This window comes from Thunnus thynnus, chromosome 14 (genome assembly GCF_963924715.1).
Source record: "Thunnus thynnus chromosome 14, fThuThy2.1, whole genome shotgun sequence".
Lineage (NCBI taxonomy): Eukaryota > Metazoa > Chordata > Actinopteri > Scombriformes > Scombridae > Thunnus > Thunnus thynnus.
Window position 1 is genome coordinate 31882134 of NC_089530.1, and position 17807 is coordinate 31899940.

Consider the following 17807-nt stretch of genomic DNA (forward strand, 5'->3'; position numbering starts at 1 on the left):
AAGAGTTCAGATATTAGTTATTTATAGATCTAGATAATGGAGATCAAAGCTGAACGATGACGACATGAATCAATGTTGAAAAATGATCTAAATGATCTCGATCAGAAACTAAATCTGAGACTTTAAATCAAGAAACTAATTCTCAACTTTGAAAACATTTCCAGTCTGCAGTGTTTGATACAGATTTATTTATTTAGTTTTTATACACATTAATTTATTTATTGGCCTGATAACAAATGTAGTCATGAATCATCCCAACTGGAAAACATCACAGACAGTTAGAAATCAGATCTGTGGATTTAATGAAAATGGGATGAGATGAAGCTCTGAGATGTTTACATGTTGAGTCTCTCATCAGTCTGGAAGTTTCCCAGCTGGCTTGTACTGGTTTAACTGGTTCACCGCACCTCCAGTGTGTCACTGAGGAGCCAATCAGGTTAATCTGGTTTGATGATTCTGTTCAGTTTCTAACTTCTGGAGGTTCAATAAGATTAAATAAAGGTGAGGATCCCATTTTAATATACAGCAGAGTATTTTGATGCCTCCTTCACTCTGATCACTCAGGAGATTTGACTCATTTTGACAAATTTAAGGCTGCAACTAAAGATTTTATTAAATGTTTTCGATCAATCGTTTAGTGTCTAAAATGTCAGAAAAGAATAAAAAAAGTTCCCTGAGCGCAAGATGACATCTTCCTACAGATATTAACTTTAAAAACCATAAAAGCTACAAATATGCACTCTGGAAACAAATATTTGCCAACAACTTTAACTGTTAAATATATCTTATATCACACACTTAACTAGCAAAAATGTCATTGATTAAAACGATAGAGTTCAGTTTCCACTCAAACAGTTCAGTGTTCTGTTACATGATGTTAAAATGATACTTGATGAAGATGCGATGTCTGAAGTCTTTCTGGTTTTTTCATTCCAACGTTTTCAGCTGAGAAACCAAAGAAAACTCTCGTCTCTATTTATTGATAATTAGTATTTATTTGACATATGATGGCTCCTGTTTGGTGGCTGGAAGTCTCCCAACACTCGCTGTGGTGTTTCACTTTGTACTTTAAATCTTTCACTTATTTCAATCATGTAAATCACACTTTGAATGTTTATGATTGTGTGCTCGTACATCTTATTTGTTGGTATTTTGCACCAGAGAGAGTTTGTCTTGTTTTACTGAAGCTGTCTGTAAAAACCTGATCTTCCGCAGCAATCTGTCCTTTTATTATTTTTCGTTGTGAAAGTTTCTGTCTGAAGTTTGAAGGAAACGAGCAGCAGGAGAAACTGTTTTTATTAAAGAAACAAGTTGAATGAGAGCTGACAGATGACGGCAGGATTTTCTGAATGAACACTGAATTTATGATTTCTGCTGTTAAATGTGTTGAATATATTTATGAATGAAACCACATCAAGATGTTCATGTTTTAAATATTTTATTTATTGCTTAAAAAATCTGAATAAAGTATCTTTTTCATTTTCTTAATTTAGTTGTTGTATTTACTGTAAAAATATTAAAGATCAGAGGTAAATGTGCATTAATAGCTGATTTTAGCAGTTTCAGTCTGAACTGCAAATTAACACCAGAGATAATAAAGACACATACGGTGTGTAACTGTCTATTAAACTTGGATTGTGTTTGAAAATAGACGAACTGTGTAACTTTGTTTCTCTTAATAACTGAATCAATGAGTTTGTGTATCAGGGTTGTTTCTGCTGCATCTCCCTCCAGCTCTTCCACAGCAGCAGATCTCGACTCTTCCCCAGAGCGACAACACAACGAGGCAACTTCAACCCATTAAACTGACCAACGCCGTCATACCGGCCCATCGCCAGCAACATGGTGACGTTACCTGGCAACCAATAACACAGTCAACCAGCAACACAGACAGTCAACCAATAACACAGACGGTTAACCAGCAACACAGACAGTCAACCAATAACACAGACAGTCAACCAGCAACACAGACAGTCAACCAATAACACAGACAGTCAACCAGCAACACAGACAGTCAACCAATAACACAGACAGTCAACCAGCAACACAGACAGTCAACCAATAACACAGACAGTCAACCAATAACACAGACAGTCAACCAGCAACACAGACAGTCAACCAGCAACACAGACAGTCAACCAGCAACATAGACAGTCAACCAGCAACACAGACGGGCAGCAGACAGATGAGGTGTGTACCAGTGTGATAAGATGTTAGCGGCTTCGCGCTGAGACTGTTGACGATGTTGCTAACGGCGACGGCGGCATGCAGTCCTGCGTGATATGCCATCTTGGGTTCTTTGACATCATTGCAGTCACCCACTGCGAACACGTTGGAGAAACCATTGACCTGCAGGTGGTCGTTGACCTTCAGAGCTCCATTGTCAGCCAGACAGCCAGCTGCCAGAGAGACAGATAACTGATCAATGACTGACTGATCGATTGATCTGATCAGCAGAGTGTGTGTGGACTCACAGAAGCTAGAGGCGTAGGCAGCAGAGTTGACCTTCAGTCCAGTGCAGCAGATGATCAGATCTGTGGTCAGTTTGTCTCCTTTATCTGTGGTGACCAGCATGTTGCTGCAGGTGACGTTCAGCTGCAGCTCCGACAGGTTCGACACTTTCTGTCCTGAAACACACAGCAGCAGCTTGATCTAGTAGCGCAAACCCTGAACTCTTGCTGCAGGGTGTTCATGGATCAGCATAAACCCTGAACTCTGTCTGCAGGGTGTTCATGTATCAGCATAAACCCTGAACTCTGTCTGCAGGACTTTCATGGATCAGCATAAACCCTGAACTCTGTCTGCAGGGTGTTCATGGATCAACATAAACCCTGAACTCTGTCTGCAGGATGTTCATGTATCAGCATAAACCCTGAACTCTGTCTGCAGGACTTTCATGGATCAGCATAAACCCTGAACTCTGTCTGCAGGACTTTCATGGATCAGCATAAACCCTGAACTCTGTCTGCAGGACTTTCATGGATCAGCATAAACCCTGAACTCTGTCTGCAGGGTGTTCATGGATCAACATAAACCCTGAACTCTGTCTGCAGGACTTTCATGGATCAGCATAAACCCTGAACTCTGTCTGCAGGACTTTCATGGATCAGCATAAACCCTGAACTCTGTCTGCAGGGTGTTCATGGATCAACATAAACCCTGAACTCTGTCTGCAGGGATTTTATTGATCAGCATAAACCCTGAACTCTGTCTGCAGGGATTTTATTGATCAGCATAAACCCTGAACTCTGTCTGCAGGACTTTCATATATCAGCATAAACCCTGAACTCTGTCTGCAGGGTGTTCATGTATCAGCATAAACCCTGAACTCTGTCTGCAGGATGTTCATGGATCAGCATAAACCCTGAACTCTGTCTGCAGGGTGTTCATGTATCAGCATAAACCCTGAACTCTGTCTGCAGGATGTTCATGGATCAGCATAAACCCTGAACTCTGTCTGCAGGACTTTCATGGATCAGCATAAACCCTGAACTCTGTCTGCAGGGTGTTCATGTATCAGCATAAACCCTGAACTCTGTCTGCAGGGTGTTCATAATTTAACTGCAGTATGGATGAGATGCACCATGTCCTCTAAAAATCATCATGACAATGTGCTCCCTGTTATTTTTTCTTATCAGGTCCATCGACTTCCACCATCTCTGGCACTTCAACAACGGCTACACCACCGTCCATCAATAAAGAACTTTTTAAATAGTTAGTTTTTAATTCATTTGGATTTGTTATTTATGCATATATTTTATATATATTTGTATACCTTTTTACTTTATACTTTTGAATTGTTTACATTTATTGTATTTCGTTTATCATATTTTTTTAATATTAAACAGTGTTTTTATTGTAACTAAGGAGTTTATTACATTTGTATTTTACCATAAATATGTTAAAATTAAAATGTTTAGATTCTATAAATGATTTTTGATTAATATCTGAATTTTTAAATTGGTGTTCTGGAGAAGATGATGGCAATGAAAGTTGGTCAGAAAGACCCCTGAGACTCTAGAAGTGTCTCTGGAGGTCTGTTGCTCAGCTCTTCACCCTCCTCTCACAGTCTGAAACCCCTTGATTATGATTATTACAGCTGCTGGCGATATGAAGATGCCACTTGTTTAATCCAGGTAAGAGACAGATACAAATACTGTACAATATCTGCACCTGTTAATAAGATGTCTGTTACTTTGTGCTGTTTGTTGACACTGTTCTCTCATCGATGTTTCTGATATCTCTGATTGAACATTAATGAAGCATCGTTTTCTTACTGCATCAGTCACAGGCCTTCATATCAAAAAATCATAATATACATTGGCTTATCATAATAATCAATCATTTTTGTTGTTCTTATTTAATCTGAATTCATTACTGACTTGTCTGAGCTTATTATTATTATTATTCTTATTATTTCAAAGTAGCCTAACTTTTGGTAAAAGGCCTCATCAGCTCTTTGAATGGCTTATTATGGACCCACTGTCCAAAATTCATATTCACACAAACTCTGTAATGATGCGTGTTACTTATCCAGTAACTAGTCTCCTCAGATTAAACAAGCATGTAAACTGGTGTTATGTTGGAGCACCATGGCAGGGATTACCTAACACCTGCAGTTTGTTCTGCAGAACAAAGTCTGTTAAAGGCCTTAAATATGGTCAGAACCTGTTTTTTATTCTTTATCCAAATACATCCAGGCTAATTGTCTTATTATATTAATATATGCTATATTGTTTGGTATACTATATAAGTTTGTTAGAGCATTTGACCAAATAGCCTTAACTTTTGTAAATGAGCTCCGAAAAAGGTTTTATTTATTTGTCAATGTTAATGTTAGTCTATAAAGGTTCTGCAAAATAGGAGATTGACCATCAACAGTTGTGTATGCATGCAGTCTATTAATTTATGTTTTAGCCTTATTATTATTACTATTACTATTATTATTAGAATATTAATGCATATAAAATAATCTGTGCACTCTGCACGCATATTAACAACCGAGTTCAAAATTCCTAGAAGTGCCTCTGAAACTTAGTACATTTACTCCAGTATTGTACTTAAGTACAGTTTTGAGGTATTTGTACTTTACTTGAGTATTTCCATGTGATGCTACTTTCTACATTTCAGAGGGAAATATTGTACTTTCTACTCCACTACATTTATTTGACAGCTTTAGTTACTTTTCAGATGAAGATTTGACACAATGGATAATATAACAAGCTTTTAAAATACAACACATTGTTAAAGATGAAACCAGTGGTTTCCAACCTTTTTGTCTTTTGACGTCTTACAAAAAGCAGTGTGTAGTCGGGGTCACATTTACCACTGGACTAAACTAGCTAACTGTATATAAAGTAGTGTAAACTAGCTCCACCTCCAGCAGCTACAACAGTAACATGCTGCTCTAACACTGATGCTTCACTATTAATAATCTAATGATGTCATATATAATAATATATCAGTCAGAGGGACCAAACCACTACTTTTACTTTGCTGTATTGGTACTTTTACTGCAGTAAAGGATCTGCGTACATGGAGGTGCGCTCTTACCCAGCAGCAGCTCCACTCCTTTCTCCAGCAGAACCTCCTTGGCCTGCTGTCGGACGCTGGGCAGCAGCTCCGGGTCGGCCAGGCCGATCCTGGAGTGGATCAGAACCACCTGGACACGAGAGAAGCCCCAGAATCAAAAACTGAAGCTTCTTTTTTTATTTTTATTTTTTTTAAATGTTGCAGTTTTCTTTCTTATTGCCTGAATGTTAAATTACTTTCTAATTTAATTAACTTAATTGTTTGTAGTACTAGCAGTAGTGGTAGTAGTGGTGGAAATAGCAGTATTATCAGTAGAAGTACTAGTAGTAGTATGAACAGAAGTAGAAGTACAGTAAAGGCTGGATGTTGCATGGCTGTTATATTATGTTTTCTGTCTCCAGCCCACCTCCTAACATTTGACAGGTGTGTGACCTGTGAGGAGAGGATCACCTGATTAGCAAGCTAACCCACTAGCATGTTTACTCCCGACTCACTGTTGTATGAGCTGATATGTTATCTCACAGACACACTGTGTTGTTGATTTATGAGCTTTTAATTTAAAATGTTTCACATTTCAGCAGGAATTAATTGTTGAGGATGATGTTTGTTTTTAAGTCATTAGCATTGAGCTGCGTCCTGTTATCAGATTCTTCTCTGATCAGACGTTAACACATATTAACTAACCTTTGATACAGAAATTATAACTAACTTATACTGACGGGATATTTTTACATTTACAAATGTTTTGGAGTGTTTCAATCAGTCCAAACTAATGAGAGGTGAAAGAATAAAGAAACACAGCAGGTAGATTATTGGCTTTATAGTGTTTTTCTACATTCTACAATGACTGTTATGTTTTGTTTTGCAGTAAAACCAGACAAGCTAGCATCAAAATACTTCACAGAGTGCATTTATCACCCAATCATCTCTCCAGGTTTAAACCTACCATCCCTTCAATGTGCTCTAAATACAAAATAAATACTGGCAACCTTACACATTGTCTAAAATACATGAAACTGTCCTGTACGAAATGCGGAACATGTCGGTAACTGAGCTTGAATTTGATCCAGTATCTCTCCTCCCTGGTCTTCCTGATATGCATATTACTAATGTATATCATAGAAATAGTGTAGAATAATAAAAGGCTGAATTGTGTAATTCACTCCAAGACTGTTTCTTTGAACTAATTGTGTAAACTCTCTCTCGGATATGTGAATGTGTTTTAACTAGAACTTTGATATGAAGTATATGAACCACTGAGGCCCAGCTCTGGTGGCTGCTGTGAACGATGTTCCTGTAGAAAAGGAGGTTTTTCTTTTCTTTGTCTATGCTGAGCTAAACACTGTTATATTTTAGACTCTCTCTCTCTCTTCTTGTTAAGTGCAAAAAGTAAAATTCAATAAATATATTTGGAAAAAAACCCAACCAGCCTACTGATGGTTTCGACTGTCTCTGTCAGTCAGGTGGCCCCTGCTATGAGCCACTCTACAGTTACTCTGTGTAAATCCACAGATATTTAACTGTATGTTGTTATATCACCCTGACATGTAACAGCAGCAGCCACTAAACAGTGTAATTAACCTTTAAACAACATTTTATCTGACAGATCCCAGGTCAGTTTGTCGTCACCTTCTTATCTGGATACTCTGTCTTGATCTCAGCAGCCATCTCCACCCCGGTTGACCCACCGCCCACCACCAGCACCGAGCCTGCTGCCTGGACCTGAACACACACACACACGTTGGATGACGTATAATGATCTCATGATGTATATAAAATATAAGATAAATAAGTTGTCTCGTCTTTCTGCAGACTCCAGTGTTACTCTGTATCAAACCTGTGTGACGAAGTCCTCATAGGTCTGGATGGCAGTCTGGTACGTTGCCACGGTGTTGAACTTCCCGGGAAATGACCCGTCGGTCCCCGTACACAGGATGAGGTGTGAGTACTGGATCTCCTGCAGCACAGAGCACCAAACTCTTAAAGGTCAGGTCTCATTGTTACCATTTAACATCTAACATCATTTATTATAAGATGAGGAGAAGCAGAACTGCTGTCAGACAGAACCAGCTGATCCAGAACAACTCAAACATCTAAAGTTTTACTGTTTATCCATAAATCTCTGAAAGGTTCATCAGATCTTCTCACAGTAAGAAGCTTCCAGAGCTCTCAGCTCAGCTGTTTCTGGTCTTGTTTTGTTTCCTAAAGTTAAACACGCTGACGCTGTTTTCAGGTTCTATGATGCTCACATGAACTACCTGAAGATCTCAGACTGGAGACGATGCCGACTGCTGGTACAGTTTTTCCAAATGGTTCCCTGACGGATCAATACCGAGTCCACATCTCATTCTGAGATAAAAACACTAACAACAGGCAGCACATGAGGATCATTTCATGGCTGATAGTGTATAAATGTGCATATAGTGTAAATACAGTCAGATGTGTAGCTCTCTATAGAACGTACTACAGTGCGTGACAGCACGTCTTGTTTTGTGGTTGAATATCGATGTATTTCAGTATGAATACATGTTAATGTTTGAACATAAACTGGAGAGTTTGGAAGTGAGGACGTAAACATGTCAAAGGTTTTGTTGCTTGTTTGTGTTTGAGTGAGAAAAGTATTGAGGACATTTGAAGGCTGCAGTCACTGAACGCTTTCTGTGTGAAAACTATGCAAATGTGTCACAGTTTGATCCTGAATTGTTGCTGTTGAAGAGTTTGAACATGTGGACTCAGTATTGATCCCTGCAGGGAACCAATAACAACTGTAAATCTAATCTGAAGAAATCTGTTTATCACAACTTTTAATTACATTTTAAAGCTGAACTTCAACTTTCATTGTTTATGCTGTTTTTTAATGCTCCTTTACTTTTTATTCTCTATCTTATTTGATTTTTTTTTTTACTGTTTTATTACTTTTTGTTCTTATATTCTTTTGCATCATCTAAGGCACTTTAAATGTCCTCGTGTATGAAGTGTGACATATAAACTGACTTTTGTGCCGGTACAACAACGTGATAAACTGTCTGTTATGTTGGAGTCCAACATCAGCTTCATGACTTTAACTCTCAGTGAATTAGACGTGAATCAGCCAGCAGATGGCAGCACAGTCAGCGTGTCCTCACCCTCCCTCCCTGCAGGACGACCATCTGTCTGTCAGTGTCCACTCGCTCCACTCGGCCCTGAACGAAACTGTGTCCAAAAGTGTTGGCGTACGGGATGAAGGTCCTCTGAGCAAAGCCTGCAGGAGGTCAAAGGTCACAGTATGACACACACTGGTTATCACAGTTATTACTGGCTGCAGACTCAGACGCTGGGAAAGCCCTCTATGACACCACAACAATCATAACTTTATTACTTTAAGACTTTCTGGGGCTTGTTCATACTTTTGGGTTCGCTCAGTTTCTTCATAAGGCGGATCGTTGCAATAGTAAAACCCTGAATTTGGATTTATCTAAAGCAGTAGCTCTTTCTGATCTGACTGTCTCACCAGCCATATATAATTTGAAGCATCAAACTTGGACAGGTATTTTCAGCATCTCATACATCAAGTGCTAGAGGAGTAACTGTATTGATTCATAAATCCGTTCCAATGCAGATACAGGATGTGGTTGAGGATCCGACTGGGAGGTTTCTGATTATTCATGGATCTTCTTATTTGGATGTTACTCTTGTGCAAACTAGGAAAACAAAAGAGTGCTTCATCCAAGAAATTAATCTAATAGACATTTGGCAACATCTAAAACCAAAGACTAGAGAAAACTCTTGTTTCCTCGGCAAACACCAAACCTATTCAAGAATCAAATTATATTTAAATCTCAGCTGGACTTGAAGGATGGCAAGACCACACTGGTTTTATACAGGGAAGACCAGGCTTCCACAACGTCAGGAGGGTACTAAATATCTTATACAACCAACAAGGGGAACCAAACATCGTAATCCTTTGAACTGATGCAGAGAAGGCCTTCAACAGATACTGTAGCTGTATGATGATGATGCAACTGTATGTGCCTGTAAGGGCTGATGATTATACTCACATTACTGAATTAAAGGCCTTCTTGGCTGCTGTGAAAAATTGGATGTCACTAAATTTCCTGCTTCTAAACTCGGATAAAGCTGAGATGCTGGTCGTTGGCCCTGCTAGACACTGAAACCAGTTCCATCACGTCACAGAAACGCTCGACAACTTTCACTAAGTGTGGCATCCAAGAATCTCGGTGTTACATTTGATGCACGCCTCTCCTTTGATAAACACATTAAAGGAATCACCAACACTACCTTTTTCCACTTATATAACGTAGCTAAAATTTGGTCTTCCCTGTCCATGGCTGACGCAGAGACTCTAATACATGCATTTGTTTCATCCAGACTTCATTACTGTAGTTCTCTGTTTTCTGGTATTAATTAAAAAAAGAATAGAAAAGTAAAAATGTGTTTATAAAAAACTTGGAAGCATATCAGAAAAAAAACATAAAATTAAGAAAATACAGAAAATAAATTGGGGAAAAACTTCTGAACAATACAGAAAAAAATAACGATAAACGATTTAAAAAAGATTGCATATTTTTGCTAATAAAAATTAAAATGGAATAAAATAATTTCAAAACATTGATAGAATTTAACAGCATTACGACCTAAAATTCTCCTAAAAATAAAACTAAAAACTTCTTATAAAAAAAATACAAGTAAAACAAAAATGAAAAAAACAAAAAGTATGGATTATATTAATTATAAATATTAAAGTGAGTACTTGGTTGGACAGATGCTCATAGTGCTGCCACGTTGTGATGGAAAGCGTCTGTCATGTTGAATAATGATGATAGTATGATAACAACAATAACAATAACAATAATAATAATAATAATAATAATAATAATAATGTGAATACCGGGCTGGACGGACGCTCGGAGTGCCGCCACGTTGTGATGGAAAGCGTCTCTCATGTCGATTAGAGTGAAGTTGAGTCCTTGAGACTTCAGCTGCTGAGCTGCTGCAATGCCGCCAAATCCACCGCCAACCACCACGACATGGACACCCTCTACTGACGAGGCCTGACCCCCCATCTCTGCACACACACACACAATAACACACACACACACACACACACACACACACACACACAATAACACACAGTGTTGAAGCCCAACAGCACCTCCTGGTGGATGAACATGAGAGCAGCAGAAGGATACAGTGGACACAATTGTGAGGACAATTTTGTTGTTGTGCATTTATGTAATTGCCAAATATTTACCTGTTAAACACTTCCTGTTAGAATTTAAGTTCATTGTTGAGATTTTGTGGACTTTTAGTCGTTTCTAGACCATCATTTGGTATCATGTGGCTAATAAACCCACTGCTGTGATTCTGCAGTTCTTCAGTTCTGAACTTTGTTATTATTCAACTCTGTGTTAGTTTGGTTTAGTTGTTAGTTGATAAGAATTTAAAAAAATATTTCATCGTGTTGAATCACACACTGGTAAATTTTAGTGTCATGTAAATGCAGGGGGGGAAAATAGGTATTCGATACGTCAACATTTTTTTCAGGAAACATATTTTCATTGCAGCTATTCACATGCAATTAAGACGAGACATTGGTATTAACTCAATAAGGCAACACAGCTAAAGAAATCATAACGTTCCAATCAATAAAACAGTTCTGTGCATTAAATTGGAATGACACAGGAAGAAAGTATTGAACATGCTAACTAAAATACTTGGTGGAGAAGCCTTTGTTAGCAATGAACTTCAAGACGCTTCCTGTATGAAGAAACTAATCTCTCTAATCCATCTCTTCGGGAGGGTTTGTTCCATTCTTCTAAGCAGACAGTCTTCATATGATGAAGACTCTGGGGGGTGCTGGTGAATCTTTATCTTCAGTTTCTTCCACAAATGTTCTATTGGGTTCTAGTTGGGTGACTGACTGGACCTTTCCAACATCTTTATTGTCTTTCTCTGGAACCAGTTGAGTCGCCTTTGCAGTGTGTTTTGGATTGTTGTCTTGTTGGAGGGTCCAGCTGTGTCTCATCCTCATTGTCCTGGTGGATGGAAACAGATTCTTCTCAATGAGACCATGAGATAGAAACAGCTCCAGATCATAAAGCTTCCACCTCGTGTAGTTAGAGCCAAAAAAAGAATTTGTGTCTCATCTGACCACATCACATTCTTCCAGTAATCTACAGGCTTCTCCAGATGTTGTGCAGCAAACTTCAAACAAGCTTCAACATGTCTTTTCTTCAGTAATGGAGTGTTATGGGGTGATCGTGCATGGAGATTGTGATGGTGGAGTGCATTGCCTTTTCTTTTCTGTGTGATAATTGTACCTGCTTCTTCCAGGTCTTTCTGGAGCTCTTCGTGAGTGGTCCTTGGATCTTTGTCTACTCTTCTGACTAATTTTCTTACTTCCCATTCAGCAGTCTTGCGAGGAGCTTCAGTGTGTGGCCGGTTGTTGGTGGAGTGTTAATGGTCCCAGTGGTGCTTGTGGGAACATTTAGGAGTTGAGGAATCAGTCGCTAACCGGTCTCATTCAACAATCTTGTTGTGAAGGTTTTGTCAGAGCTCGTTGCCTCTAATCATCATGAGATGGTTCTCATGTGACAGTTTGGCAGCAAATGATGCGTCACAGATGTTAACCCTTTTAAAAGAGTGGAAGTGCTAACAGCCACATGCTCTAACCGGCTGATTCTAATTAGCACAGGTAAGAGGACTAATTAGTGGAATCACCTGGTTCAGAGCTTTTTCTTACTGCGTGTTCAATACTTTTTTCCTTCATTCCAATTTGATGCACAGAACTTTTGTATTGATAGGGATGTCATGATTTTGTTAGCTTGTTTGCCTTATTGAGTTAATACCAATGTCTGGTCTTCATTTCATATGAATAGCTGCACTGGAAATATGTTTAATTAAAAAAGTTGATGTGTTGACTAATTATTTCCCCTACTGTATGATCTGTATAGAAATTATATATTGTTATAACACCTTACCAAACTAAAATATAAAAACTGAGACATCACAGCATGAAAATAAATAAAAAAACATATACATGAATAAATAAATACAATAAGGGGAAATTTCATCTCATATATGTTTTGGGGTTTTTTTCTCCAAAAAGATACAATAAATAAATAAATACGATGCTGCTGCAGGGATTTTTGTGTGACACTTTTCCACGTGCATCAAACACTCTTTAAAGTATCTTTAAAGAGATTATTTACATATAAAAACCTTGAAATTTGCTGTTTATAAATGATAGTTTTTCTTAATTTAGCTCATGTGTATTCCACAAACACACTGGACAGACTGAGCCAACAGGAGGAGACATTCCTCCTCTAGAGTCTTTACTCAGTCTTCATGTTTCATTGACCTGCACTGATTCTCACAAAACTCATCTTCTTTCAATGTTATCAGCCCGTTAAATGGTCATTGTCATCAGACCCATAGATCTGAGGTAGTATGACCCTACTCTCTACTTCCTGATTGGCTCAGTGAGCCATTATCATCTGTTGGAAAGCTGGATCACCACAGGGACATCCGAGTCTCACATCAAAATGTGTAATAGCATCTACGTCACGTGACTGTCATTTCTTTCTGTGAAAACAAAAAGAATGGCTGACAATCCTCACCAACCTCACCACTAGATGCCACTAAACTCTTCACACTGGACCTTTCATGAGCTGATAAAATCTGAATCGGGTGGAAAACTCACCTGAACCCTGAACGTCTGACTCTTAAACCTGAAAGTCTTCAGTTCAGTACCCAAAACAGAGATGCGTCCTCATAATCACACTGAACAGATTTATGTCACCACAACCTGAGTAAGACATCACAGGAGAGCTGCAACGATTCACTGATTCATTGATTAGTTGACTGACAGAAGATTAATTAAACCATTTTGATAACTGGTTAATTGTTTTAGTTAATTTGACTCTTGATAATTTGGGGACTTTCTGTGACGTACATGACAGTAAACAATATTTTTGCAGTTTTGGATTATTGATCAGATAAAACAAGACAATTGAAAGCTCTATGAAATCATAATGAGCATTTTTCACTATTTTCTGACATTTTACAGACAAAACTGGTAATCAATTAATCAAGAAAATAATGTGCAGATGAATCAATGATGAAATAATAAAAATAATTCTTGGCAACAGCTTTACAACACAGTGACACACAGAGAGATGATCAGTCTGTCGTCACTTCAGCAGCTGTTTAACACAGTGAACTTTATCACTAATGACACATCACTGCTCTGTGGGTCACAGTGTCGCATGAAATCATCATCTCATTAGTTCATCTATAAATAAGTTCACATCTCTTCTTACATTTACATCCTGAAAGTACAGAAACATGATCCAGTAACTCATTTATCTTTATATCTGTCCCACATGTTCACCTGAACCTTTTCAAATTATCTCATTCATTCCTTGTTGGTCGAGGCCGTCTGTCTGCAGTCGTCTTGTTTCTATTTGCTGATTGTCTGATTATGAATGTTTCTTGTTCTCAGGTGTCTCTTTGAAGAGAGAAATTGATCTCAGTGAGACTACTTGATTACATTAAATACAAATAAAAACTGGGAATGTTTAGTCTGATCCCTGAGTTTCAAAGTTGGCAATTAATTTAATTGTTGACAACTAATCGAGTAATTGACTAACTGTTGCAGCTTTAAAATGTAATAATAATAATAATAATAATAATAATAATAACAATAATAAAATGAAAGAACTCATGCTGTTGCATCATGAGTAGTTTAAATACATTCTGCTTTTATCACGTTCAAACTTTTACAGTTTTACTGCAGGACTTTCTCATATACTATATACTACTATACTCATATATTATCTCATATACTTCTAAAGTATTGATTTACTGTTTTAGTACTTTTTGTCCGCTGTTTTCAGGAACGTGATGTTTCCTCAGCACGTCCTGTTGCTTCAGAATCTCAGCAATGATGTAAGATACAGGATATAAGTAATAATCTCAGTAAAGTTGAAGATACAGGATATAAGTAATAATCTCAGTAAAGATGAAGATACAGGATATAAGTAATAATCTCAGTAAAGATGAAGATACAGGATATAAGTAATAATCTCAGCAATGATGTAAGATACGGGATATAAGTAATAATCTCAGTAAAGATGTAAAATACGGGATATAAGTAATAATCTCAGTAAAGATGTAAAATACGGGATATAAGTAATAATCTCAGTAAAGTTGAAGATACAGGATATAAGTAATAATCTCAGTAAAGATGTAAAATACGGGATATAAGTAATAATCTCAGTAAAGATGTAAAATACGGGATATAAGTGACTCACCGGCTTCAGGTAAACGTTCAGTTGTCTTTTCTTTCGGAGTTTCTGCAGTTTGTCTTTCATCACTGTTATCACAGCTGCGTGGTTCTTCCTCTGACGACACGAGCTCTCTACCAATCACAGCCCCGCCCCGCCCACCTCGTGGGAAAGGGGGCGGGGCGGGCTCTTCTGCTGCCTTCAGTGCTGTGGGAAATATTAAAGTCCGTTCTGAAACGCACCTTTTGGTCAAAAATTAAACCACTTCTCTTCCTTCATGCTAACACACTGTTGTATCATCTGTTTTATTATTACTGTTGCTTTCATCTTTAGCCATTTTATTATTGTTGGGCATTTATACAATTAAATTTTGTTTTATTTTTAAGAGTCTGATTTTATCGGTGTCATTGCATCATGGGATGTTTTAATCCTGGTTCAACATTTACACAACTTTACAACTTTGATGTAAGTGCTGTATAAATAAATTGTATTATTATTATTATCATTATTATTAATAATAAGAGGCCATATGTATAAAGCAATATGAGGCAAAATGTAACAGAAAATAAAAACAGGCAAATAAGTTCTCATAATACATAAAATATAAAGTCAAAGTCTTACAAATTTAAATGACATAACCTGTGATGAAGTGAAAAAATTCTGATTAGTAACTGCAAAAAAAAAGAAAGAAAAAAAGAAATACATTTAATGAAATAAAAGTATATGATAAAATATATATTTATTAAGTTATATAGACTTTTTATAATCTATTATTATCTGTTATCAAGACATTCAAGTTTTAACCTTTAGTCTTACTTTAATCTCTTGCATGTGAATAAAACATCACATATTCCACATGTAAAACATACTTATAGGCACATGTGGTTTTCAAGTATTTCACAAATTAAATATTTTTAAAAGTTATAAATATTTTAAACCTCAACAAACTGAGGAAGACTGTGAGATGTGGTTGAAATCTCTAGAAAAAGCAAATTTCAGATATAAAGAGTTCACATTGAGCCACATGTGGTTTCTGGACATTTATGTTTTAATATCGTTTGAAAACATATGAACTTTTTTTAAAAGCTTTATTTCATCATCACAATACCAGGTTGTATTGTTATGGCCCTGTCACATCCTGCCAGGACTCTTCCTGTTTTTGTTCTTTTGGGTTTTCTAGGATACATTTATGTTGCCTGGTCATTTGGTTGAGATTGTTTATGTTATTTGACTTATCTTTGAAGGACTCTCTGGCATTCGCAGTTAGATTGTGATGTTGTGTGCTTGAGTTTTGTGTTCTGGGACTTTCTGACTTGGTGTTACTTTGGTTGCCTTTTATTGGTTGGTCTGTTGTCTGTCTTCCTTGTGTTTCCTCTGCCTCTCGTTCTGTGTGTGTGGTGGGCAAGCCTTTCCCTCCACACTTTCCCTTTAGTGTCTTAGCTAGTCTATCAGCTCGCAGTCGGCCCTTGTGTTGTGTCACTTGTTCCTGGTTGTCTGATTACTTTAGTTCCTGTTTTATTTTGAAATGTTTTCTCCTTGTGTTTTGTTACCTTTACTTCCTGTGTTTTCCTGCCTTTGTTGATTGCCTCGTGTGTTTCACCTGTGTCTTGTTTCACTCACCTGTGTTCAGTTTGTGATCAGACTCTGTGTATTTAAGTTGTGAGGTCTGTACTACAAAGCAGGATTTAGGGTTAACGAGGTAACTTCAAGTTTAACTCTGAGTTTTCAGTCCTACGACACTGGTGCACTTCCTACCGTGGTTCATCACCATGGAAACTGGTGCTGAACAGCTAACCTGCTCTGAAGCAGGTCAACTTCAGAGGATCAACACCCTGACCACTGACCAATCACATCACTGGAAAAAAAGAGTCATCATTCCCACAAGATCCCGACATGGATAAAAGTCCTGAATTTACAGTAAAGTGACATATAAGAAGATCAATATATATTTTTATAGGTCAGTAGAAACATTTCATTGTTCCATGTTTCTATTTCCGCTCTGGTTTTAAAAACAGAGCTTCTAACAAACAGAGAGATTGTTTACGACAGTAGACACATTATGAAGATTTTAGCTGCATTTTAATAGTTGAAGTTGATTTTCTCCCGGAGTGAAGCTGACAGCAAAGATGATTTTACACTCTGATTCATCACTGCAGTCAGAATAACATGAGACAACTGTGTGATGAAAACTGCAAATAAAAATGAAATATTGTCTTTTTATCAGAAAAATAATCCACACTGTTAATTGGTTCCCATGATTATAAAGCAACATTTGGGTCAGATAGACTCATCAGTCATTAACTACTTTTACACTCTTTACTTCAGCAGCAGAAACAGTCTGACAGTACTTTAAGTTTGTTATGTGACATATTCAGATGGTTTCTTCTTCATTTCAATTCCAATTCAATTTTGTTTATGTGTCACCAAATCACTACAAAAGTCATCTCAGGGCACTTTTCACATAGAGCAGGTCTAGACCATACTCTTTAATTTACAGAGACCCAACAATTCCCTGATGAGCAGGAACTGGCAAAGGTTGTAAGGAAAAACTCCCCTTTAATGGGAAGAAACATAAGCAGAACCCGGCTCTCGGTGGACTAGTTTTTCTGCATCTTTTTGAGAAAGGATGTGCCTGATTTTTGCAATATTACGTAAGTGAAAAAAGGCGGTCCTTGAAATTTGTTTAATATGGGAGCTGAAGGACATATCCTGATCCATATCTTAATATGTATCTTTAATATAGTAAAGAGTTTGTTTGAAGTGCAGAGTAAAGGACAATACTTGAGTAAATGTACTTAGTTACTTTCCACCACTGACACATTCATAACTTGTCTTTAATAATCATATGAAAGCTTCAGTTTTATAGAGCAGTTTAAGCAGGGAGCCATGGTTAGGGTTCCCAGTTCCCGGGATCTCGTTCCCAGGAACCGGCAACGAGATCAGATGCACAGTCCATCACTGCACCCTGCTGGAGACCAGTATTACTTC

The 17807-nt window shown here is 37.6% G+C and overlaps 1 protein-coding gene across 1 annotated transcript; it reads right to left on the reverse strand.

Annotated features, from left to right (window-relative positions):
* Nucleotides 1–173: 173 nt before the first annotated feature.
* On the reverse strand, nucleotides 174–14956 carry aifm2 (apoptosis inducing factor mitochondria associated 2). The gene is made up of 9 exons (XM_067611034.1): nucleotides 14847–14956; nucleotides 10421–10597; nucleotides 8658–8773; nucleotides 7370–7489; nucleotides 7162–7254; nucleotides 5554–5662; nucleotides 2475–2627; nucleotides 2199–2399; nucleotides 174–1855 (listed from the first exon to the last, which is right to left on the reverse strand). Exons 2-9 carry the CDS (start codon nucleotides 10593–10595, stop codon nucleotides 1704–1706), a joined length of 1119 nt encoding a protein of 372 aa, XP_067467135.1. The 5' UTR covers nucleotides 10596–10597; nucleotides 14847–14956; the 3' UTR covers nucleotides 174–1703.
* Between the last annotated feature and the right edge of the window lie 2851 nt (nucleotides 14957–17807).